Source organism: Phoxinus phoxinus (assembly GCF_949152265.1).
Source record: "Phoxinus phoxinus genome assembly, chromosome: 7".
Lineage (NCBI taxonomy): Eukaryota > Metazoa > Chordata > Actinopteri > Cypriniformes > Leuciscidae > Phoxinus > Phoxinus phoxinus.
Window position 1 is genome coordinate 36,561,022 of NC_136882.1, and position 27,101 is coordinate 36,588,122.

The 27,101-nt window shown below is 35.7% G+C and overlaps 1 protein-coding gene across 2 annotated transcripts; it reads right to left on the minus strand.

Moving 5' to 3' along the window:
- Nucleotides 1-547: 547 nt before the first annotated feature.
- ttc21b (tetratricopeptide repeat domain 21B) lies at nucleotides 548-26,915 on the minus strand. Of its 2 annotated transcripts, none has more exons than XM_079619138.1 (29): nucleotides 26,683-26,915; nucleotides 25,804-25,933; nucleotides 24,735-24,845; nucleotides 24,448-24,614; nucleotides 23,898-24,014; nucleotides 23,298-23,455; nucleotides 22,152-22,236; nucleotides 19,386-19,484; nucleotides 18,809-19,001; nucleotides 17,316-17,413; nucleotides 16,612-16,812; nucleotides 15,596-15,725; nucleotides 13,924-14,081; nucleotides 13,591-13,812; nucleotides 12,922-13,160; nucleotides 12,392-12,464; nucleotides 11,728-11,838; nucleotides 11,440-11,578; nucleotides 9,643-9,749; nucleotides 8,901-9,089; nucleotides 7,745-7,855; nucleotides 7,359-7,440; nucleotides 7,071-7,221; nucleotides 5,193-5,354; nucleotides 3,665-3,860; nucleotides 2,598-2,822; nucleotides 1,647-1,767; nucleotides 1,490-1,557; nucleotides 548-1,241 (listed from the first exon to the last, which is right to left on the minus strand). In XM_079619138.1, the coding sequence occupies exons 1-29, from the start codon at nucleotides 26,713-26,715 to the stop codon at nucleotides 1,164-1,166; spliced, it is 3,954 nt and encodes a 1,317-aa protein (XP_079475264.1). In that variant the 5' UTR covers nucleotides 26,716-26,915; the 3' UTR covers nucleotides 548-1,163. The 2 variants fall into 2 exon arrangements, 1 of the variants encoding a protein (XP_079475264.1); XR_013798383.1 differs by having other exon boundaries at nucleotides 983-1,241; nucleotides 2,617-2,822.
- Between the last annotated feature and the right edge of the window lie 186 nt (nucleotides 26,916-27,101).

The window sequence follows — 27,101 nt, forward strand, 5'->3', positions numbered from 1 at the left end:
TCAGTTGTTTTTTAATAGTCAACTTTTTTTCATAAGCTCGGTAAACACTGTCACAGACAAGATGTACCAAGCTGATTGCTCACTTAATAAAACCCACATTCTTCATGTTTTCAGGCTATTTCACGTTTGATTTTGATAAGAAACATAAAGCATGCTATGATGTGACATAAAGCAGTGATATCTTACTGGCTGAGCTGTTTACTTATTAGTCTTCCCAATTACACAATCACTTGTTCATCCAGACCAATTCGAGAAGCCACCGAAATAAAGAGTCCGGATTTATTGCACAAACCAATCATATCCATGCCTCCTCTCATGTGACTTTCCCCCATTCATTCTCAATCACCCCCCACTAAACCCAGCGCACGCTTTAGGGGGTCTGTTTAAACTCAATGGTCTCAGAGGAGGCAAGAGAAGCGGACTCACTCTGTAACTTCACCTGTCACTGTTGGATACTTCCTTTTTTTAAAACAGTGTTTTTTATACACTTTCTAATGTCACATTTTGTCACTTTTCATTTCCAGAAGAGAATTACTGACTCATTTGTGCATTTGATCTGCCCAATACAAAGCCATACATCGTCACTTTATTTAAAACGGTTTTAAGTGTTTATCATTGCATATTGCATACGGTTTTAAAACATGAGTAGACATTATGCAGCATACTGTGCAGTGTGAGGTAAGCAGTATGCTAGTATTCCATTTAAAACACTTGCAAACAGTAGTATGCTACATTGTTGTCACATGACCTCATTGTGGCATGAGAATTATCATCTTGGAAATAAAAACAGTTGCATTTGTTATTCAATTTTAGGCAAAAGTATTGTAACATTTGCCAGTCTGATCAAATAAAGAGTCAAAAAGAGACACATTGGAAATGCAAGGTCAAGCACATTGCATTGTGGGATACAGTACTCTGTGCACTGCTCTGGTGTAGCTGCACATTTTGGCAAAACAGAAAGTGGCAGCTGTAGCCTGACATTAGTGTTTTGAAATGTTTATTTATTTCTGTGTACATAATGGAAAACATTGGATCATTATCAATGCTTGTTTTAATTCTCAATTAACACTGGATGTAGTCATATCAAAACATTTCTTATAAAGTGCATGTATATGAAATGATAGATGAAATCAGGATTGAGCAACAGCACACCGCTCAATCTGTCATGATCTTAAAGCCACTCTTGCTTTGTCCAAGATGTCCTTTCTGATCCGTGGATAGTTGGGATGTGCGTCCAAAACCTGAGGGTGTGAGACGTCCAGACAAACACAAGAAAGAAAGAAGATGCAAAAAGGCTTTATCATATTTGCAAAAAGGCTTTATCATATTTGCATATTTAGCCACAACAGTGACTGTCCACTTTTGCAGCAGCCTTGGTTTTTGTCATTTTCTCCATAGACATTTTAATAAAAAGGTTAAGAACCATGCATGAACCAAATGAAAATGCTTTGTTATTCACAATATTTCAAGATTCAAATTGCATACTCACTTTATGACACACATCTATAGCATCCACGTGTCTTTTGGCCTTCAGGTAATTGAACGCAAGCTTGTAGCCTGTTAAACAAACAGGAGGCTGATGTCAATAAGGGATGTACACACACACACACACACACACACACACGCGGGAGGTGCTTTAATCTTACCGATAGTTGGGTTGGTTTGATTGCTGTACTTCCAGGCCAATTCATAATTCATGGCAGCATCTCTGAAGGACTGCTCCTTCTCCATAATGTAACCCATGTACTCATACGCCTTGCAGCAGGACTATTGTAAAACAGGATATAACAGTTATTGGCATCAGTGTTATTAATTATTTTGCATATTCCGTTATGTTAAATGAAGAGTTTCCCTGCAAGTTGTTGTGATGTTCTAGAGGTTCAGCACACTTTTGTTTTTTGGCCATCAAGTTAAAAATACACACTGAAAATGTATCAAAATTAAATGAGTTCATGTTCATGTCACGAATTCAAAGCAAAACAAGCTTATTTTTTTTCTTGTTTTGAGCAAAAACTAGGGCTGTGCGTCCAAAATAAAACTTTGTGTTTACATAATAAATGTGTCTGTACTGTGTATAATTATTTTGTATATAATACACACATATGCTTGTATATGTTTAATAAATAAATGCATGTATATACAGTATATAGAATTATATATATAATTTATATTATATATAAATATTTTATATATAAATAACAAATTTTTCTTAAATATACACATGCACATGTGTGTATTTATATATACAAAATAATTGCACACACACATTTATTATGTAAACACAAACTTTTATTTTGGATGCGATTAATCGTTTCACAGCCCTAGCAAAAACCCACCTAATTTAGATTATTTTTCAGAAAATAACACTTAATATCTTACGTCATGTAGCATCTACATTTTTTTTATCTTGATTTAAGAATGTTTAGATATTTATACTAGTAGACAAGATAAAAATACTGAGGAAGAACATATTTTTTTTGCAGTTGAATTTCCAACAAAACATGTATGTATATATATATATATATATATATATATATATATATATATATATATATATATACCATGACTGTGATTAAAAAACAAAACAAATCCGACACCTTGTTGTGGCGTAGGCACCTCTTCAATAGCTCTCCAGCCATGTCATATTTTCCCGACTGGATGTAGATGTCGGCGAGGAGTAGCCAGCTCTTTTCAAACTCATCCGCATCAATGATGTTCCAGTTCATCTTGGCAATGCGTTTGAGCTGATTTCGGGCTCGAGGGGTTTGCTTCAGGATCATGTAGGCAGTGGCCATGGCCAGCAGCGCAGGAACGTGATCTTTCTGCACAGAACACACACATTTCCAGGGGTAGTTGAGTAAATGAAGCTGCGAAACCTCATATCTGTGGCTATAAACATTTCTTAGGGGCGTCAACATGTTTTTGCACTGAAAAAAACAAGTAGAAAGTTCAAAAGAACAGTATTTGCTGTATTTGAAATAGACATGTTATCTTTACTGTGACTTTTGGTCAATTAATGCTTCCTTGCTAAATATAAGTTCTGAACATTAGACAGTTCGTACAGATACTGTAAAATGAAATTCCTGGACTTTCAAGCTCTACTTTCTTGGTTTTCAAGGACTGACATCTCACTTATCAAACAATATCTTTATAAACAAGGTAAATAAAAATAATCTAATAATACAAAATGGTACAAATAATAAAGTGTAGCACATGCAATGACTGTGGAAACTTTAATACTATGACAAAGATATCGCTTTCCTTATTCAAACTGATTTATTTCCATGAACATATGACTGACCTGAAGAATGAAAGCTCTAACATATACTTGGATATTTATATGAGCAATATCACACTCTATATCTGTATTAGACGGGCTACAGCATTCATTTTGTGTGAAAAGATTGTTTTATCAATAAAATTAAACACAAATTTTCCTATCTTTCAATAATTCAAGCACTTTTCAAGTACCTTTTCTTAAATATGGCTGATTTCAAGGGTTTTCCAGGACTTATATTCTGAAAAGTAAAACTCAAGTACTTCAAGCACATTGTACAAACCACTTAGTGTAAGTTTGCCGTGAAGGTGCGATTCATGCATACACAAGAGTGCAGTGCTTGTCTGGGTGTGTGTATTCACCATCCGTCATGTGATGCCCACACACCTCACTGTTTGCGGTCTCGATGAAGACGTTGAGAGCTCTCTCCACGTTGGCCTTCTGCTTGGTGGCCAGATAGCAGTAGTTCTCCAGGATGCGCAGCTGTACGTGTCCCGCTGGGGTTTGTGGCTTCAGCTCCTTTAAGAGCTTCTCCGCTGTTCTCACGGCCAGCTGCTCGGACTCCTGCTTCTCTGTAGAGTTCCTGAACTCCAAACAAGTCAAATGCATCATTAGTAAGACTGAATAAAACTCAATAACAGCTTGTGCAGAATAAAAGATATATTGGTGAAGTGGAGATGGTCTGAGGCACCTGGTATTGAGATCCGTCTCAGGTGAACTGATCATCAGTGAGATTTGAAAATAATTTGAGATTTCACATCTCAAATGCATCTCCTGTGACACTTGTGGACGTTTCGAGTGGAATAGTGATTGTTATTTTATTTAAGCAGCCGTTTTAAACGGGTAATTCACCACTGGCTGGGAAAGTAGGCTTTCAATAAAACCTGGCTGCCTATGCTACATAAAAAATAAATTTAAAAAAATCAGTCCTACATGACTGGCAATCATGTAGCACTGATATTGCCACTACATAAATGGCAATATTCCCATTTGCAAAATAAGTAGGAAAACCCATAATGCACTGGTCATTGGATAGGCTTGACCAGAGTCAAATAGTGCCTTGCTTGAGTAGGAAATACTTCTTAGCAAACTTTTAGTCATAATGGTGCAGACTTGTATTGTTCCCTGGTGTACATATACTACAGACACTGTAACAATACAAAGCGTGTTAAAAACCAAATACACTGATCTGTGTAACTGCATGTTGCCAAATAAAGAAAAACTAGTGATGTTAAACGTGACAATGAACAATTCCAAATTTGAGATCAGTGTTCATTTTCTTTTCTATATCATTGGCAAAGCTTTGAACCCTTGTTTTAGTGCAATGGATGATTGACAGTTAAGTAGGTAGTCTTTCCCTGATGTCGAGACTAGACTAGTGCTTTGTTTCAATACAAATGCAATGAGGTCAAAATTATATTGGCATATTTCAAAAAATGTTAAACAATAATAAATAAAAACACAACTACTAAAACTTTAAAATTAAAACAGAAAATATAAATTATTAATAAATATATAAATAAAAACTGCTTTTTTAAACTGGGTAAACACTGCTGCCTAAAAATGTAGTTTGACGGGCCCCATTTACCTGTATTTAGCACGGATAACTTGTGATTAACAGGGTGTTTTCAAGTCCACAGTTTCCCACGTAATTGGACCACTGTCACGCTGTTGCCCCGGGTTGATTTTTTTTAATCTACGAGTTTATTTGGACTGAGATCCAGTCATAACTGAAATGGACCCAAGCGAGATCTGAGCCCACTTTCACAAGCTAAAGAGTGTGTATATAAAAACTTTGCTTTTAAAGTTGACTTTATTGTGAACTAAGTATTAATTCAAATTAAAATCATACCAATTCAGACAACCTTTATATTGAAATGCAGTTGTCACATGGCTCAATAAATGTTGGACCCACCCCATGTCTCCGTCCAGGTTCTCGAACACCTCTCCTCCAATGGTCTCGTTGTCAGGGTTGAGGCAGATCTCAATCATGTTGTACACTGCATTCTGGCCCCAGTCGTTGTCCTTCCGGGCTTTGTTAAAGTGACGCAACCCATCGTTCGGTTCACCGGTGTACCTTTGAGAAGCAGAAGATCCATATTCATGTTCATATCAAATTTGGGGAAAAAAAGAAGGGTCAATTCAGGTTGATTGGGACACTTTTTGCCATTGAGATGACTGGGTAAAACTGTCCCAATCTACCTGAATTCACCCCTACTTTAGAGTGAAATGTGACCTGGATATGTTTTTATGAGATTCTCTCTATTTGCTTGATGAACACTAGTGGATAAAAATAACATAATGCTTATTGTATTCAATTAAGCAACCAAAAGCTAAGGTTGTTTTGTTACATTTTAAAATGTAATGTGATGTAAAGTTGAATTTTCAGCATCATTACTCCAGTCTTCAGTCAAAAGATCCTTCAGAAATCATTCTAATATACTGATTTGCTGCTCAAGAAACATTTATTAATTAGGGCTGTCAAAAGATTAATCGTGATTAATCACATCCAAAATAAAAGTTTGTGTTTGCATAATATATGTGTGTGTACTGTGTATAATTATTATGTATAAATACACACACATTCATGTAGATATTTGAGAAATATTTGCATTTATATACTGTATACATTTATATAATTTATATGATATATAAATATTTTATAAATAAATATAACCAATTTTTCTTAAATGTATACATGATTGTGTGTGTTTTTATATATATGAATAATTATACACAGTACACACACATATATTATGTAAACACAAACTTTTATTTTGGATGCGATTAATCGCGATTAATCTTTTGACAGCCCTTTTATTAATATTATCAAACAGTTATGCTGCTTCACATTTTTGTGGAAACCGGATACATTTATTAAGGATTCTTTGATGAATAGAACATTCAAAAGAATAGCATTTATTTGAAATATAATCTTTTGTAACATTAACAATAAACGTCAATTTTTTTATTAATTTAACCCTTTTGTTGTGTTCGGGTCATTTTGACCCGGAGAGGATTTTCTTTTTCCTCAAAATGTTAGTTAATGTTATTGCATTGAACTAAAACGTACTGACCTTGCTCACATGGTATTACTACTTCCAAAAGATTTCGGGATAATTTTTGAACTATTTTGTTACAGGGTTCAACACAGCATTAGGGTTAAAATCATATTTTCTGAATAAAAGTACTAATTTCTTAAAAAATAAAAAAACATGACCCCAACTGACCCCAGACTTTTGAACAGTATATAACACTGTCCCCTTTGCCAAAATATTGAGATTTTACGTTAATATTTCAATAATTTAACAGCACGTTCACATGTTCATGGTTCTCTGATGTAATTTAATGGTCACATAACTTGCAGGAAAACAAGCTGCTCTTTACTTTTGATCCTCCTTTACCATTACCCTTTAACATCTGTAACTTTAAGTTACTTCCATTAGGATAATCATGCTTCTGAAAATATGTTTTTCCCCTCTTTTTATTATTCAACTTATCTGAAAAAGGTCTGCGTTGCCTTTTTTTTGTTTATTCATGTAAGTGGAGTGGAACTCTGTATAAACCCAACTGGGTTTCATTCCCCTTCTTGTACTGTATCCATGGGATATTCGTGCAGAACAAAAAAAAGAAAAAAGAAAAAAAAAGTTTTATTTTATTTACTTATTTATTTTAATTTTATGTTTTCATTTATTAGCTTTTCATCAACTCATGCACCCGTTTGTGAACCCCAATTTTGTATTACAATCATCATAAAGTGTTACCCCTCTATTTTCTTATTTGACAATCTTACCAAAGGTAGAGCCCTTTGCAGTAGTTGTATCCAGGCTCAAACTTGGCCCTCGATGAGTGTTTCTCTGCCATCTCGAGGAATCTTGGAACCTCCTCCAGTTTGCCGGCTCTGCGCAGCAGATCAATGAGGCGAGACAGCGTTGTGTAGTTGTCTGGGGGAAGAGATCAGACGAGTTCATTAGAGCTTCCTGGTTTCCTCTGCGGTTCTTATGAGTGTATGGAAGGAAAGCTGAGGGGATGCTGCAAGAACGGCGTAACCGTTTGAAAACTCAGGAGATGAATGACACACCTGGTTTCTTCTCCAAGAGCTGCTGGAAGTGAAATACAGCCTGTTCATAGTCCTGCTTCCGGAACATGAGGTCTGCCATCATCTAACAACCAACACGGAGAAGACACTATCAGCAAATGCCTGCCTACCAAAACTGTAAAAAGTTTGAAAATGGTAAAGGGCTGTGGGAGCAAAATAAATAAAAAATGAACAGAACTTTTTTTGAAGAAAGTTTTGTCTTGTGGCATCTTTAGAGGCTGACTTGAAAGGTTTATTTATATAAACATCAATTTCTCTATAGAGAAACTGAATGAGAATTTTCCCTCCAGAACGCTACACACTTACTGGATTCATCTGTCCACAGTGGTGAGGTTATGAGAGAGGGCTATCTGCTTAGGGAAACTGACCAGTGTGGCGGACTCGTTGACCGGATCGTTCTTCAGAATGGCACCGCACTGCTGTTGACAGGCCTCGACATCATCCAGGGTGAGATACAGCTGAGCCAACTCCAGCATCACCTGATTAAACACACAAACACACACATTTACTTACACAGCCGGTCAAGAGGGATACTAAAACGTGCTTTTGAAAAGAATCATTATATTCTAAGTTTCAAGTTTCAAAAGTTTTTTATGCAGTAATGCATGCATTTAAAAAATAATAATTTATTAACTTGCATATTAAAAAAAAGAAAAACTGCAAAATCATATACAGCACAAGGCAAATGTCCTCGAGGCATTCTGGGAAGAAGTCTTGCTCAGTCCTTTATTCATTAACCATAAAAAAGTGTGCTACCAATTACACATTACCAGCCACATTTGACTGATGTTTCTCATGATCTCAAAAACCTTTTAAATGGAAAAATTGGAAAAAAAATTGTTTTGTAGACAAATATAAATTGTGCTAAAGTGAGACTTGAAAAAAAAAATCTAAAAGATTATTTATTTTCAAGTACATTTAATTTAAAAAAATTATGTAATAATTACCCGTAATATATAAAAATAAAATAAAAAAACAGTAAAAGAAACAAAATTATATTTGTAACATAATTTTGGTGTATAATATACTGAACTGAATTAGCACCTTTCATTTGTAATTCCTTGGATTATCCAACAATAATATATAAAACAAATATAAAGCCATTTAATAATATATAATAAATATAGCTATATATATATATATACACACATACATTTGTTTTCTACATTATATGTTGCAAATACCAGGACCGCCTTTTTAACATGGTCTATGTGGTGATTGATTGGTGATGGTTTGCAGTGCAAATGTAGGCCTGTGCCGTGTTCAAATGCACCACACACACACACACACACACACACACACACACACACACACACACACACACACACACACACACACACACACACACACACACACACACACACACACACACACACACACACACACACACACACACACACACACACACACACACACACACACACACACACACACACACACACACACACACACACACACACACACACACACACACACACAGCTGCAGAGGAACACACTGGACTCACTGATCCGGACCACACTGACCTTGCTGTCACTTTCACAGTACACAAGCGCCTCTTTGTAAAACTTGACGGCCCGTTCGTAGCCGCGCTGGCTGCTGCAGTGTTTGGCGATCTCAGCACAGATCTCTGCGGCGAGCTGCTTCTGCGCGGGCACCGAGTCGGGCTGCTCCAGCTGAACGCGCTTCAGAACCTTCGCCTGCACATCTCTCGCCTGAGCACCAAGCACAATTTCAGAACAATTCAATCAATTGCTCTGGCCATCAAATTATTGAAACACTTCACCTCGAAATTCAAATACTGTCATCATTTACTCACCTTCCAAGACCTTTTGACAGAGTTACACTGTACGTGAAACATGAAATAGTCAATTTAACTATGTGTGTTCTGATTGTCTATTGGTCTTGTGCATTTAAGGTGAGCTGTTGAAAGCTTTCAGAGCAGTGTGATTTTCATATTTAAAAATATTTTGAATTAGCTTTTATTTTAATATTTTAAGTTTTTAGTGATTTTGTGATGTCCGTTTATCATTTTTATTAGTTTTAGTTTTTCTATTCTATTTTCTATATAGCTTTATTTTTTATTTCAGTTTTAGTAACTTTAGTACTTTAACTTAAACTTATTTATTTATTAAAAGGAATAATTTCTTGGTGTTTCATCTAATATTTATATTTGATTTCAGCTTTATTTACATTACCGAACATGATTTGTAATAGTTTTAGTTAATAATAACAACACCGTTTCAGAGGAAAAGACATTCAACTCACTCTCTGTAGGGACAGTAACGCTTCGTCATTTTTATTGACTTTGCTCTGAACCTTGGCGAGAAGCACAAGATAACGACAGTCTTCGGTGAGCAACAACAGCTCATTCACTGAAAAACAAAGACAGAAAGACGTCATTGATCGCACATGAAAGGGAGCAACTGCATTGTGCACTACACAAGAATTGAATTGTAAATTATATTAAGCTGAACCACCTTCCGATCATCAATCAAAAGTGCACACCCATGACACACCCAAAGGACTTTTTTTATGACAATCCCAATTTCATTTGTAAGTTGTGTAACAGGTTGTTGAATACACACCCTCAAACCTGAGAAATGCAGTAAAATATCCAAGTACAAATACCCAACAGACATGCCTCGTAAAATCCCAAAGATAAAACAATATATTGGTGACTTAGGCCCGTCTGTCCAACCGAGCCTCAGGAGCTTAGGTGTTGTCTTTGAGTCAGCTATGTCCTTGGAGCTTCATTCGAAACAATTAGTTAGAAACTGCTTTTTTCAACTGAGGAACATTTCCAAATTAAGATCATCTGTGACTAAAGGCGAGTTAGAGATGATTATTCATGCGTTCATCTCCTCCCGGTTGGACTATTGTAACAGTCTTTTTACGTATTTGAGTAAGAAGGAGCTTCATCGTCTCCAGGCAGTTCAGAACTCTGCTGCAAGGCTTTTAACCCACGTTAAGAAAAGAGACCACATCACACCTGTTTTAGCATCACTTCACTGGCTACCAGTCCAGTATAGAATTCATTTTAAAATCCTGGTTCTTACCTTTAGAGGCCAAGTCCCTACCTACATCACTGACCTGATACAGCTTCACACTCCTACCCGCAGTCTCAGGTCTTTAGATCATTTTAAAACTAGAGGGGACCAGTCATTCCAGGCAGTCGCTCCCAGGCTGTGGAATGCTTTGCCTCTTGTTTTACGTTGTGCGAACTCAGCTGATTCTTTTAAAAAACAACTGAAGACTTTGCTCTTCAAGCAGGCTTTTGGTTAGTCGAGGGGTTGTTATGGTTGTTTGTTGTGTTTGTTGTTTGTATTTTGGGGAATGTTTTTTAAATTGTTCTTGTATTACATTTTACTGTGAAGCACTTTGTGATGTTTATCTGTGAAAAGTGCTATATAAATAAATTTTACTTACATGCAATATTCCTTTTTATTGCTTGAACACACATTTCATTCCTGATCAGATATCTGTGTTTGATGACTGCCAAATCTAAACCAGCTAAAATCTCCTTTAATCTAAAACAGCACTTTTTGGTCATTCTGAGTTTAATGTGCTAATAAAAAAAATGTGTAAGAGCCACATAAGGACTAGTTCATCTGAAATAATAATTTAGTTTAAAAACAGTAAAAGAAAATGTATAAGAAAAATATTGGTTTAGTAATGTTTAGTAATGCATGATTTAGTAATGTTTAGATCTGATAATATTTCAGTATTTTGAGCTTCCAGTCAGATAGCACTACGTCATAGCGTACACGATTGGATGTAGTTAGTTTTAGTTTGAAGTTAGAGACGATGGAAGCAACACAGTTTTTTGACCGTGTGTACCATTGTCTATGTATAATTTTGTGTTTGTTTTGGAAGTAAACATTTAAAAAGAAGACCGTTTGGTTTGCTCGTGTTTCAAATACTGGTTGTAGTTAGACTGACTTCAAAAAGTGGTACAGAAGAAAAAGAAGAAACTAGGTGCCACTACAAATTGAATCTCTTTCCCAGGGTACCTGAACTGAGATGTTGCCATTTTACAATAACTTGATTTCTGAGATATCTCACCAGGATCATGTGTGAGAGCCTCTTGCAGGATTTTTTCACAGCGTTCATACTGGCGGAGCTTCATGAGCAGATCGGCCAGGTCGTAACGCAGGAAACTCTGCTGCCCGCTCTTCAGCGCAGCCTCGTAATAGTTCATTGCCTGGGAAGGGAAAAGATATATGGTGAAAATCCATAATCAAAGAAGCTAGCTTTACTCTTATTGACAATCCCCTCCAAATAAAAGCTGTTTTTGTAATTTAAAACAGAAACACTCCTCTCAAAATGAGCATTTTGAAAACGTCACTTCACCTTTACATAGTTGTGGGTCTTGACGAGCGCTTTCCCAATCTTACTGGCCACAGCTCCATCTTTGGGGTTTTTCTTTAAGGCCTGTTCATATACTTCAATCGCCAGCTCTGGCTGTCAACAGAAAACATTATTTTCAGACACATATGTCAATGTAATGACAAAAAAAAAGTAAGCCTATATGAAAGTGAAGAACTCATCAGACATGACAGAATGTTTTGGTGAATCTCATTAAAATAACTATAACAGTATTCAATATATAAAATAATTACATTATATTAATTTGCTTAAATATTTTCATGATAATGAAATACATTTTCATCCCATTCGCATTACTATAATGCAAATTAAAAAATTGTATGCAAAGAAATCACAAGTTATTTAGTATTTTTTACACTGTTCATCATATGTAGTATGTGTTCATAAAAGTGTAAAAAAAAAACATAATGTTCCTAAAAAAAAACAAAAAAAAAAGATCTGGAATTTCAACAACGGTTCCATTCTTTAGAAAAAGATTCACTGTTTACACTGTGAAGTAAATATTTGTGTGGTGATAGAGGCAGACATCTTTAAAAAAAAAAAAAAAAACATATTTGAGCTTCTAAACAAAGATCTTCACTAACACACAAATGTAAACAAAAGAATAAACAACAAGAATCTCTCCCACCTCCTGAATGTTTATGTAGGCATCACCGAGTAACAGGAAGGTATGAGGGCTCGGCAATTTGTCCACCAAATCCCTGATGAGACAGAAACGTTAATGCGTAATGCAACGGTAATAAGACCAGCGTGTATGTATATGAGTGTTTGCACAGCTGTATCCCAAAACTGTCAACACATGTGAATAACATTCAAGAGCTGAAGGCCTCATTTTAGACACTATATAGACCTAAATAGAATACAGAGCATTAAAATGCAAGTTCAGTTCTCTAAATCAAATATTAAAGATAAATACCAGTGACTATTTTTAAGACCATGAAGATATTTTCATAACCTCCCAAAATCTAATTGTATATATATACAATTAAATACTATATTAAGAATACATTTATTATTCTGATGAATTACCGAATAGCTATGTTCAAGAGATATTAGGGGAAAATGTGACCTTGACATGATTCTGTAAAACATATTCTGTAAGCTATAATACATGCAAGTGAATATGAGGAGAACATTTGACAAACGTTCAGGCGTTACCTATAGCAGCTCACGTAAAGCCGCTTCTCTTTCCTGTGGTTCAGGTAGATGTCTGCCATTTTTTCTTTGGCCTGTACATAGTACGGCTGCTCTGGCATGATGTTTCTGAGCATGCTCAGTGCCAGTTCAGTATCTCCTCGCATTAGCGCAAGGTCTGCATTGGCTATAGTGACCCGTAGCTCCTCTGGAGTGCCCGTAAACTCATTAATGGCATCTTGCATCACTTTAGCTGCCTCGTGCTGGAAGTCAAAATTTGTTTTAATCCCCAAAACAAGGTACTAGCAAAATAATATAATTTTTTACTAACCAACCATGCATGATAATGAGCAGATGTACAAAAGACATCATTTAAAAAACTTTTTTTTTTAATGTAATCAGATGTAAAGTTCAATTCTATTCACATTTATTTGTGTAGCGCTTTCCACAATACAAAATGTTTCAAAGCAGCTTTACAGAAAATGCACGTCAACATTACAATTTAGAGTGATCTTTTATAAGACGTGACTGTGTCCAAGTTATGCATTTCATAAATGTGCATATACAAATCACACAGTTAGCTAATAATGTATTAATTTAAACAATGCATTATTTTTAGGCAGAAACAATGAGTTCAACAAATTATTAGAATATATAGAAAATTGTCGCAGTGGTGCAAAGTTGTCCACTAACCTGTTCTCCATTGAGCCACAGAGCCTCAGCTAGTTCCAGGAACACAGATACGCAGTCGGCCGAGTTGAGCTCAACTCTCTTACTCGGTCTTTTGGCTGAAGCTGCTCTCTTCACAGCGCACAGACTCATGGCCATCTGCAGCGTCTGAATGGCCTCCTGAAGCTGCCCCATCTTCCTCTGAGCCTGAGCCTTTATCAGGTGATACAGAGGATGCTCGCGGATCTAAGAAAAACAGGACCACATATTCAGTCCCATTAAATCCAATGATAAATTTAAACAGGGTTGACTCTGCACTAAGAGAGTCCGATATGGCTGGCAGTGGTGAGGTGTCACCTCAAAGTTGTGGCTGAGGCAGAGTTCCAGAGATTGGGAGGAGAGCTTGAAGTTGCCCTGCATGAGATGTATCTGAGCCATGAGGAGATGGGCATCAGCATGAGCCGGGTTCTGATCCAGACAATGCTGCAGACTGCTGTGGGCCGCCTCCATATCTCCTGCAGGAGGACAACTCAGCTTAGCTGGATGATCACATCACTCATTTCATAATTGATGTACTGTACACAGTTACTGAACCGAAATGAATCAACACTGAACTGATTTACACTGAATAACGACTGTTTACTATTGTTGTTTTAGAGCTGCTTAACAGCAGAATTTAATTCTGTTCTGTTTGCATCACTGAATTTTATTTTCCTGTTATTAATGTGAAGCTGCTTTGAAATGTATTGTATAAAGTTCTATATAAAAAAAGGTTACTTAACAACTTATGAAAGAGCACAAGCTTGAATAACTGGGTGAATTGACCAAACAAGGAAAAAAAAAATCATATTTTGCATGAAGAACAGTTATTAAGCTGATTTTTAGGACCATTTTTGCATTGTAACATTATTATTTGCATGGCAAAATTATTTGTAAAAAAATTACAATTTAGATTTTTTTTTACTTCCCAAAATTACTGTAACAGTTTAGCCTGGGAAAACCCAGACCACTTCTGGCAAATTTAGATTTGCTCTGCAAGTGGGTCTGGCAAAGAGCCCATTGAAACCCATTTCCAATCCGGTGAAATCGCGGCACCAATCAGAAACGTTGGGGCGGGCTTTACACGATGACGACAGAGCAGAGACGGTGACGCAGATTTTGTACATTACAAAGATGGATGCCGCCGTGGAACATCACAACATCACTCGTTCGAATCAGCTATCGCGTCTGTTTCAAGCGATTTAAAATTGTCATTTTCGTTAACACAAACAGAGAATTGCTGAGAGTCTCGAGATGTTTCTCCGTCGCTCTGCATACGTCATGTCATTCATCGCTCTGATTGGTTTTAGATCTATCCGACGTCCGTTGGTGACACCCCTGTGGAAATGAATTGTCTATGGAGCTTTGCCAGACCCTAACTCAGTTACAACTGAGAGTGGTCTGGGTTTTCCCAGGCTAGTAACAGTTATTATTCAATTAAAATTAACCACCAAGTAAAACAAATGATGGATAAAACACTTTGCAATTTGTGTATATGAGGGTTTTTTTCTTCATGATAATTATACTTTCAAGAAAATGTTTTGCTTATTTGTCATGAAATAATAATGTCAAAATGACATTTAAAAAAAATTGTTAAGTGAAATAAAATATACATTAAAAGAAAAAAACTTAAACCTAATTTATTTTAGCTAGCTGCCAAAGCAAAATATCTTATTTCCATTTAGTTTAACTTGTACTAAAAAAATTTTTTTTTTCAATTATAAAAATATATATACACATATTTTAAAATCATAAACAACTAATAGAAATGACAAAAACACAACAAAATTATTTTAAAACAGAAGAAAAAAGAAAGAAAAAAAAACGGTATCTCAAAGATAATAAAATATCTGCCTGGAAGTGAAAAGCTTGAGAGATACACCCAATTAGATCAATCTAACAATGTCATGATGTTTGATTTCAGCTTGTAAAATAAAAGAAACCAATAAAATCAGACTTATCAGAAAATGTCAATCAGACATGCACACACCTGACTGAAATCGGACTTTGGCCATTAGAAAGCCAGCCTGCAGCAGACCAGGGACTACTTTCACCACTGTGTCCAGCACAGACGCGCAGTGCTGCAGCTGAGGTGAAGGAGGCTGACCTGGAGCTGGAGGCTGCAGAGAGAACAACATCACTCAACACACTACAACAGGAATCATGACAGACTCCGAATCAAGGCTATTCTGTCTGATCACTAGGGTGTTGCTAGGCATGGTTAGGGTGGTTGCTATTAGAGTGTTCTGATTGGTCCCATACGGAAATGTAATATATGTACACATATGAAATATACATATATTAAATATATCCACATATAAAAAAAATATATATATGCCCATATATAAAACCTACTAGAAAATGGAACAATTGACATAAAACCAGCCCATATATTTTATGTATGTATAATAGTGTATTTTTATATACATGTCACATATATAATTATCAGTTTTCAAATAGAATTTGTGTAGTATTTGTTTTGTTTTTATGAGCTGGTCAAGAAGAGGTAAAATAATAATAAATAATACATTTTATTTTTAAAAGATTAGAAAATGAGATAGAAATTGAAATGAAATGTGGATATGTAGACTTGATCTGTAGACTTGAAATAAATAGTCAAATAGTAAATAGTTTGGCATATATAAATTAAACATATCGGTGACATATATGGTCAAAACATACAGTATTATAAAAATAATAATCATATACATCATATTAATATATGTCAATATACTCATTTAATATGGCAAATTTATATGTTAAAAACCTATATCAACATATATGTAGAGATATGTATATATGTGATAGCAATATATTGTCTTATATTTAGCATATATGACGGCGTCACTAGCGATATAGGGACATATATGTCATATATTACATTTCCGTATGGGGTTGACAGGCAATTAATAGAAATCTCAGGGTGTTTGGTATTGCTTTGCAAGGTTGCTGAACAGCTACTAGAGTGTTCTGATGGCTTGCTAGGCAGCGCATGGGAGGGAAGACCTTGGTGGGAGACAGTGCCAGGTATTCCTTGGCGATCTCGAGCAGGAAGTCGGGGTTGAGCTTCTCAAAGTACTCGACGCTGAGAGGCAGACCCTGCAGGGCGGAGAAATGCGTGTCCACTGTGTCGTTTAACAAGTTGATCGCCTCATCTGGGGGCCGACGCTTTTTCACAGCCAACAGCGCTCGCAGAAACAGCAACTCCTAACACACACAAACACACGTTAAACAAACCTCAACAAATCTATTTATCATGTGCTTTAATGTCATGTGCTAAATAATCAGTTCACTAATGTCTTGTGCGGTTTACGGTAATTCCTCAGTTAAAGCTCAAAATAAAAGAGATTTTTTTTTAAGGGTTTTTGTTTCGTTTTTACTAAATTCTGTTCCTCTACAAATACAACATGCCAACTGTTTTTTGCTAAGCAGATGTGCATCTGTGTAAATGTGTGCTAAACTGCCCGACAAGGGCCTCGGTTTGTGTAAACAGGCCCTGTTACGTACTTTGGAAGACTTTAACGGGTAAACACAGCATAAGTGGATTAATAAACCAGGTCTCTGTTGAATATGAGTCAAAAGATAAACAGTCTACAAAAAGTCTTACTTCATTCTGTGAAGATAATTCTGGAAAGAGTCTGTGCAACATTGTTCGAGAGCTCATGTTGATTTTTAAAGTAAGATAGTATGTCATTTAAATACTCTCTCACCCCTGATTTGCCAATGGACTGCTGGATCTCTGTGAGGAACTCCAGCTGCTGTTCTGCATCCTCTAAGTGTCCCTCCATGAGCTGACACCTGATGATACCTGCACAAACAAACCAAAAACTGTGCTCTTTTCTGCTATTTTAATGCTCTTTCTAGTACGGTAATCCATTTTAAACGTTTAAATGTCAGGCATCCTAGACAGAGATGTTTTAGTATTATTTATATTATATTCTAGTATTTATTTATATTTTAAATTAGCTTTATTTTTATGTTTTCAGATTTCATTTTAATTTTGTTTCGTGCTTTTGTAAATTGTATTAGTTTTTGAATATTTCAATTTAGCTTAAATTTTTATTTCAGTTTTAGTAATTGTAGCACTTCAAACTAAATGAAATCAGTTCTCATATTTATATTTATTTTATTTCAAATGTATTTCAATTACCTAAAACAATCCTTGATAGTTTCAGGTTCCTACACATTTTCCAGTCTTTTATACTTTTCCAGACTCAAATTTCAAAACCTCTCTTTTCAGACCATATTTAACATATAAATAGTTCAAACAGCATTATTTTCAGCATTACATTTGTTATATAGTACAGTCATCTGAAAATATTCTTATTTTCTCAGGTTTTTTTCATTGGTTTTCTCGAAGTGATGACATGCTTACACAACTAAAATGCTTTATAACCTGCATATATTCACATCGGTTTGATACTGTAATTGTGGTTTGATGTTGAAAGTACAAAAAAAAAAGTACAGTCTGATTGAGATTTGCTCGTTTATCTGTTGCTGTGAAGTTCAAAAGAGACTTGCTTATGGTAAAAGACAAAGAGCTTGCATAATGGAAATGTGTGCCTTGAATTTATTCAATTGTGTTTAACAATGCCCAAAGGATCACTAAACTTTAGCCATGGAAACACTCTGCTTTTATGAAAAATGATTTTTTAGAAATTCTTAATTTTATATTTTAGAAAACTGAATAGGGTCAATAGTCTGGAAACAAATATTTTTCCATACTTATCTAGACCTGGAAATGACTCCCAAATGACTGACAAATCACATACTTTTCTAAACTGCATAGGAACCCTGTGTTTAGAAGTTTTAGTTAACACTGATCTTAGATAATCCTCTGATTAAGTTATTAGAAGTTGACACATTCTTTAATAGTTGGTTTGATTTGAATCGCTCACTTTAGTTACATGTGCAAAGCATGTTCTGAGGCACAATGCAGGATCTTGAGTGGCATTGCTTTTATGACATGATGGCAACAGCAATGATAAAAGATATTCCAACAACTCAACACTTAAATTCGGAATAAAAATGTATTCCTTTAATAGGCTGTCTACAATTGCCACTTTGTAAATTAATATAGAATATGCAGTCACAGATGTGCATTTATTAAAAAAAAAAAAAAAGTATGACAATTCTGAATGAGACCCATGCACTTATTTTATAGTTTATATAAGTATTAATTTATTTTTCAAACTCCTCTCACCCATCAAAGCAGGGACGCTGCTCTCATCGAGAGTCATTGCTGTCTTGTACCATTTCATGGCTTCTTTCACCCTTCCCAGCAGAACCAGTTGGTAGCCCATCTCTGTGGCCAGCTCAGAGTCGCCCGAGGCCTGTGTAAACGCCCGCTCCACCATCCTGTGAGTGTGTTGAAGAATCTTCTCAGCTCTTCCACACTGCAGAGTGATCAAACATTCACAATATTACATCTACCTGCAGCATCAGGAACTTTGTCCCACAAAAGTGTGTTATTTCCCATTGAATGAATAAGCCATTTATAGCACTTTACAATGTACTATTTGTACACTAATTATTGTTTTACATCTACACATGCCAGAAGGTCATTGTGAATTGTTTCATGTCTTGCAGCATGTCTTTTCTCCTTAGATGTCCTTCTAATGTCATATACTGTATAGGAGTGAATCACATTTATATGAAGTTTATATATAACAGCGTGTGGCAAAAGTGTGTGATTCAAAGGATTCCAACATTCAAGTGAAAATTAATCTTAAGTGGTGATGACTTTAATCTGTTTGTGTAGTTGAGTGTCTGAGTATTACCACTCGAGTGAACGCTAAAGACATCCTGTAGAAGAGATCCGGGTTGTTCAGTTCTTGAATGTCCAGATTACTGATCAGATTTGATAGTTGGTTTACAGACTGTAGAAAGAGAAAGAAAATGAATGAGAATCATAAAAAAAAAACATGCACTACTGGGTAGTCAAGATGTTTGAATCTTACCGACCCACAAAGTCTACATTTACTTGATCAAAAATACAGTCAAATCAGTACTACTGTGAAATATTGTTACAATATTTTAAAATAACTCTTTTCTATTTTAAATATGTAATTTATTCCTTTGATGCAAAGCTGAATTTTCATCATCATTACTCCAGTCTTCAGAGTCACATGATCCTTCTGAAATCATTCTAATATGCTGATTTGTGCTACTAAATATCATGTGAAATCCATGAAACATCATGTTTTTAGGATTTGTTAATGAATAGAAAATTCAAAAGAACAGCATTTACTTGAAACAGAGAACTTTTGTAAAATAACTTGTATTATGTTTTTACGGTCACTTTTTATTTATTGCCTTCTTGTAGAATAAAAGTATTAATTTCTTTATTCTTCTTTTTTTAAAATCTAACTGACCCAAAACATTTGAATGGCATTGTATATAATGTATTTCCTAATGCATAATCAAATTCACAAAATATGGTTCACAAATGAAATGGTTCATTCACAAATGTTGACTGATTTATCGTTTACAAATTAAATGTTAAATCTGCATTTGTAAAATCACACATTTGTGATCACCTTCATTTATATCATACCTCAGTAAGTATCCATCTGTGCTTTCATCTTTCTCTTTCATTTTTCCCACCGCATTCAAGCACAAACCTACATTAAACACTTCACTAGTAGAAAGATAAAGGCCTGTCTCTCTCCTCCCATTCACAGCAAAAACACTTGAACAAGTTGTTTTCAACCAGGTATCATCTTTCCTTTCACAGAACCAGCTGGACTATAACCAGGTTCATATAATCAGGTTTTACTCAACCGAGGCTGCTTTGCTGTCGGTCACGGAAGTTTTATGGATTGCAAAAGCTGATTCCAAATCATCAGTTGTCTTTCTGCTAGATCTGCAGCTTTCGACACTGTTAATCATCAGGCATCACTGGAACTCCACTTTGCTGGTTTGAAAATGACTTTTGCCTGGAGAGGGGAGGTATCAAAAACACGTCACCTGATCACCGGGGTACCTCAGGTATCAGTTCTCGGACCTCTCCTCTTCTCCATACACACCAGTGATGCGCGGGTTGATCCAAAATGAGCAGGTGCCTGCGGTTACCCGTGATTACAAGTCATCCAAAAATATTTTTAATGATATTCGGGTCGCGGTCGGTCGGGTCGTTTGAAATAAAGATGCCAATTAAACCTTTGTAATTTATATAGTACTAGACACAATTTTCTGTGAAATACATAGGCCTACACTTTACTGGCTGAATAACTGGCGCGAAGATGACGCACAAGCTCAGTCTGCAGGTAGAGATGCAAGTGGAAATCCTTATTTACCTTTTGAATGTTGAGCGCGTTATTAACTTTTGAATAAAAGCTGACGTGGGACAAAATGTCCGATTTCCCAACACGTTGAACTGAGCAATGCCATTGTACCATTTTAATAGGCTACTTTTAAACGCATATAGCTCAGTAATGTCAGTTTTATTTATTTTCTGAGAGGGGGCGGGATTTTTGTTGGGAAAGTCGGGGGAGAGACGCACACTTCGATTAGACTGGATAAACACATGCAGCATCTTAATTGTTAAGAAAATGAAACGAAATAAATCACGCCTTTATTCCATAACACTGGGCAATATCATACAGCATTCAGAAAAAGAACAGTTTGCGCTCCTAAGGGCTTTCACACTTTTCCAAAAGTGGGCCTTCTCTCAGTTTCCATGCTGACGCTACAATGAGCGTTTACTACTTTTAAAAAATGCGGGTCAGGAAGCGGGTCGGGTACAATATTATTTTCTTTCTTTTTTTTGCGGTCCGAGTTGCGGTTAGTTGCGGTTAGTTGAAAACGTCGGTCGGGTGCGGGTTGCTTATACATTGACCCGCGCATCACTGATACACACCACATCACTTGGACCCATTATACAGGCTCATGGTTTCTCCTACCATTGTTATGCTGATGACACACAGCTCTACTTTTCAATTCAACCAGACGATCCCATGGTAGCTGGACGGATCTCAGACTGCCTGGCGGAAATCTCGGCATAGATGAAAGAACATCACCTACAGAGTTTCTCGTCTTCCCAGAAACCCTGTCAGTACAGCACAACTTTATCATCCAGCTTGGTTCACCAACAAAAATCCCATCAAGTTCGGCCAAGAACCAGCTGACCTTCAAAGACCACATCGCTACTACAGCACGATCATGCAGGTTTGCACTGTACAACATCAGAAAGATCAGGCTCTTCTTAACTGAGCATGCAACACAACTTCTCGTCCAGGCTTGTCATTTCTAGGCTGGACTACTGCAATGCCCTTCTGGCTGGATTTCCAACATGTGCAAACAACCCCCTATAAATGATCCAGAATGCAGCGGCTTGACCGCGACTCTTCTGAGCAGTGTGTCCTTTACGAAGGACTTAAGCCACATTGAAATATGATGACTAGAAAGGAACAAAATTCAAAGCAATGCTCTCTTTTTATTTGCAATCCACTGAATAGATATTTGTGAATCATACTGAGACTATCTATAAATGAGGCTCCTGGCATTTGATCTGTGTGAACGCACGTGTGTCGGTAATGGCATACCTCTGCAACGTCTCCTTCCCTGCAGAGAGAGTGCAGGGCCAGCATCCTCAGAGCCTCCAGGTTATTTTTATCTCGTTGGAGAAGCCTGGAAAATTGAGAAGATGAAAGAATCAGGAATATTAGACTAAAGTATGTTTATGTGTAAAACAGATATTCTGAGACATGCATTCATGTCTATTTAAAGCACATTCTCCTGAACATTTTGATATACATTTGAATATCCATAATAATCATTACTTTATTCTGAAAAGAACGCCACACATTGTTTAACATCTTTGAATGTTTATTTGAGGGAACTTTTTTAGTAACTCACACACAGCATCTGCTTTATTCAGACTGATGTGCCTGACATCTGTTTTTATTGCAGGAGAAATCAATTATATTGTTTTCATGTTACGGAAAAAACTTTTGACAGCCATTTTTGCCGTTAGAATTGTTTCATTTTATTTCTGTGAATCAGTTCAAACTGTCAATTTCAATGAATCATTTAAAAGCAAATCAGTTTGTTTATGTCACTCAAAACAATAGGTGTGGAAGTTCTTGTGTGGGATTTTTATGTATTAAAATGTTTTAATAAAAATATACGTAGGTAAGTATAGCTGTTTATTACTACGTGTTGCTATATTTATGCATTTAAATGAAAATTATTAAATATCATTCTTTCAATTCTTTCATTAATTGAGTGGAAATCAGTGTGGAAAACATGCCTTGATTATTTTACTTCTTACATTAAACATTTAGATAAATTGTCTATAATGACTCTTATAAGCCATTTCAGAGCGAAACCATAAAGTCGCTTGACACAATCCAGCTCCACTTGAGAGAACTGGTTTTCACACAAACCCTTTGAGGTCTCGCCGTGGAGTTCATTCGTACAGCTCTTAGTGATCAGCCTTAAAAGACCCTTTTATTCTGTCGCTCACTGGCTCTCATCCTACAGGGTAAGAGAAACAATGATCCAGTCTCTCTGTACAGATCCCTGGAATCTCATCTCATTTCCATTTGCTTTTGAATGCAGCTCACCTCTGAAAGTCTTTGAGAGCTTTTTGGAGTGTATTTAAAAAGCATGAAGATTACCCGAACCGTAAAAAACAACAACAACAACATCTAATAAGATGAAGATCTGCGACGTTATGAAAGTCTTACCTCTGAGCGGCATCAACAGTTTGTTCCCAGTCCTGTAGAGTCAACAGCAGCTTCATCTTCTTGACCAGGGCAGGTAGAAAGGACGGGTAACTCACAATCACCTGGTTAATGGTCTCTAAAGCACCAGAATAATTCTGACGAAATTCATAATATTGTACCTGACAGAAAGACACAATTGGAACATTACAAAACAAAACTTTTTGCCAAAAAATATAGCATTTGTTGCACTGCCTTTAATTTATGCACAAGCATTTTTTTTATTGTCATGAAAAGAGTCACAATGTAAAACAAATCATAAAACAGGCTTAATTTTTCATAATGCATATAATTTCTAAGTTTCAATTTTTATTTTGTGGTAAAATGAGAAGAGATTATGCTGAGATTCACTCTAACATTTCTCTGGACATCAGCCACTGAATGTTAACTTTTAATTGATTCTACATAGTATATAAAATGTATTTTAACATTTAAAAACAATTACTACACACATCACCTTTAATTTGTAAAAATGTGAAAAATGTGCACACATCTTATGAGTGAACATCAATCTGTATATTTCTGTATGCTAAATTATTAAATGGTCATCAGAAATAGAGTCACCTTCCCCATCAGAGCAAAAAGTTCACTTTTCTCCTTCAGGGCCTCGTCAAAGTATTTCCCAGACTTCTTGGCATCTTTATTCGATCGCAGATCAATCCAGCCTTTCAGAACAATTCCCTACAACACAATGATCCCAATATTAAATAAACAGCTTTTTATTTTATTTATTTTTTATGTCTGAACAGTTTTTATAAAGTTTTACTTCAGTTTTAGTTATTTTAGTAAATACAGTTAAACTAAATAAAATTGCTGAATAATTTTTTTACATTTTATTTTATGTCAGTTAACGTTTATTTTATTTCAAGTAACAAATATGTGGGGGTTTTTTTATGTTTGTTTTTTTAACTTTTTACTTAAACCATCATTTAGTGTTTTATAATCATCATGGGCCAAATTTCCTCCAAAATGCATCTTATTGCATATATTTTTCATCCTGCTATCAGACTTACGCCACTGACCACTATGATACTGGCAACTTGATCAGTCTTTTCCCATTACGAAAAGCTCCCTCAGCAGAAATCTATAGTGCAGACACATTCGAAAAGTTCACCTCTTTAGAGCCGTTGGAGATCTTGATCATTCGGTCCACATACTCTCTGGCTTTGTCATTGCGGCCCAGAAGCCACAGTAGCATGCCAGCGTAATACAGAGCTTTAGGACTCGCCGTCTTCCTCTCCTCCTTCACCCTTCCATCCAACTCCTGGATAACATCACGGTCTGCAGGCAAGGCAATTTTTGTCATTATTTATTAATTCTCATGTCTTTTCAACCCAGTATGCAAATATTTTCTCATGCAACACAAATGATTTTTAAAGAAACAAGATGCAATAGACCTACCAGGGTTTGGTCTTTTCTTGTGGGCATAAACCATAGCCATGAGCACACAGAGAGAGACGTCTCCTCTCGCCTTCAGTTGCTCCAGCTCCTGAATAGCATCCAACACTTGATCTGCAACAATACAATAACAGGAAAACAGACGCAAATGATATTAGAACGTTTCTCAAGACATCAAATAAAGACATGTTGGGGGTTACATCCGATTACTTTTTCCAAGTAACTAGTTAAGTAACGCATTCCTTTTAAATTTACAACAAAATATCTGAGATACCTTTCAAATAAGTAACACAAATTACTTTGTTTTCTTATTTATAACAGCTCTCCTGACCTCATGTGGAGAGAAATCTGGAGTAAAGGTGCAGAGGCGTTTGTGTGTGAACATGATGCTTATTATAGATCTAGACTAAATGTGAAACATGCATTTACTCATCACACTTGCACAAAAACAGATTCAGTATTCCTCCAAATTAATAAAAACAGTGAAATCCAAACTCAGAATACTACGCAAATCCGCAATAATTAAATATATTAAATAACACAAATATACTTTATGTATTTAATCTCACTTTATTAACCAATGTCTTTGCTGCTGACCATCGATTATATCATTCAACCATACGAATAAGAAATAATGACTTTAAACATAATTTTCTGAAGTAAGAGTCTGCGTCCGAAATCACATACTCTTTTGAGTAGGTGCTTATTTTGAATATCTTTATTCATTTTATATTTTTTTATATTTATTCTTTATTACTTCAGTAATTACTTCACAATCGCTAATAATTATGTGCTATCTGGTATGAAAGTGTGTAATATAAATGTAATCTTGACGTAATAAATTTGCCATGTTGCCCTTATAATATGACCAACCAGCATCAGTTTTATTTTAGGCTTTTACATTTGCCCAAAAAAAAAAAATGTTATGCACTAGGCATTACTTCCATAAAAAAAGTAACTAAGTAACGCAATTAGCTACTTTTTTAGGGAGTAGAGCAATATTGTATTGCATACTTTTAAAAGTAACTTTCCCCATCACTGAAGATGATAGTAAACGGTGGGGTTTCCTCACCTTGCATGATCAGCCCATAAGCATGGAGGAATGTGAAGATTGGATCATGACTGAATTTCCGTTGAGCTTCACTGGAAACATCTACAACATGACTGGAGTATTTTTCCTGGCAGTAGTATAAGATCAAGGCCTGAAATTGGCAATAAATTCAGCAGGGTTAACTGAAAATATCAGCTTACTTTAGTGCAAAGCTGATTAGTTGAATCAATGACAAAACAGATTTTTGCTCAGTCCTACTATGCATTACATTTTAATTACCCTAATATAATCGACAAAGCATAGCATATATAGATAAAAGATAAAAAATCAACTATCAATTATTAAAATATTACATTACTGCACACTGAAAACTTAATTATAAAGCATACTGTATTATATTTTATACATGATTTTCTAAGGCCTCTAATTTATTGACATGATCAAAACTTTGCTAAAAAAAAACCTGTTGCATATAAACTACTAACGTTACATGCCGTCTGTTGTCTGATCGATAGTTTAATACGCTTATTTATACAAGTAAAAGCCTCTTAATATAATTGTAAAACCTATCAATATATATATGAGCCATAATAGACTGATGCATGAAATATGATATGAAACAGACGCAGTTTCTTCTTTTCTAACAGGCTATTTTTTTTTACTAAAGGCTCAATAAACTGTTCCAATAAAAATATAATTGTCTGACTATTAACGTTATATCATGTCAGGCTTTTTTTTCTTTTTTCTAATCAAAATATATTAAACAAATGCTTCAGTGAGAATGTTGTTTTAATTGGTATTTCTTCAGCATCCCTTCTACAAGTATTTCTACAAAACATGTTCATGCTCAGCTGCATTATGATTATTATTAGTGCTATGCGACCGTATTTCATGACTTACAAGTGTGCACTCCTCATCATCAACACCCGCCATAGTGCCACACACTGCAGCTGTCAAAACAACCCTGGAAATATACAAGAGAGATGGGATTTTCCACAACGATACTCCCAGAGATTATTTCTATCCCGTATTCGCCATCTTTGCAGTGGAGGCATCATAGTAACCAAACAAACTCCGCTGTTTCCGCTTGGAAACCAGGAAGTGACGAGTGGCGTAATTCCTCTTATCACCACAGGGCAACGCCACACTCTCTCATCTTTATGTGTTGCTCAGATGGCCAACGTGAGTAGAATATTACATTTATGAAGTGTATAAGATCATTCATATGACGTTTCCAACATCTAAAGATTTTAAAAGGCAGCAACTACACTTAAGGTTGTACGTTTAAATAGATGTTATGTATTTATGTATTGTGTTCC

Excerpts from the sequence above, each read along its gene's own strand:
- ttc21b (XM_079619138.1), bottom strand. The coding sequence starts at position 26,715 with ATGGCGGGTGTTGATGATGAGGAGTGCACACTT. Across the intron at positions 14,082-15,595 it reads CAAAGTCCGATTTCAGTCAG|GAGATATGGAGGCGGCCCAC; the intron begins GTGTGTGCATGT and ends GTCCTCCTGCAG. Across the intron at positions 3,861-5,192 it reads AACCTGGACGGAGACATGGG|GAACTCTACAGAGAAGCAGG; the intron begins GTGGGTCCAACA and ends TTTGGAGTTCAG.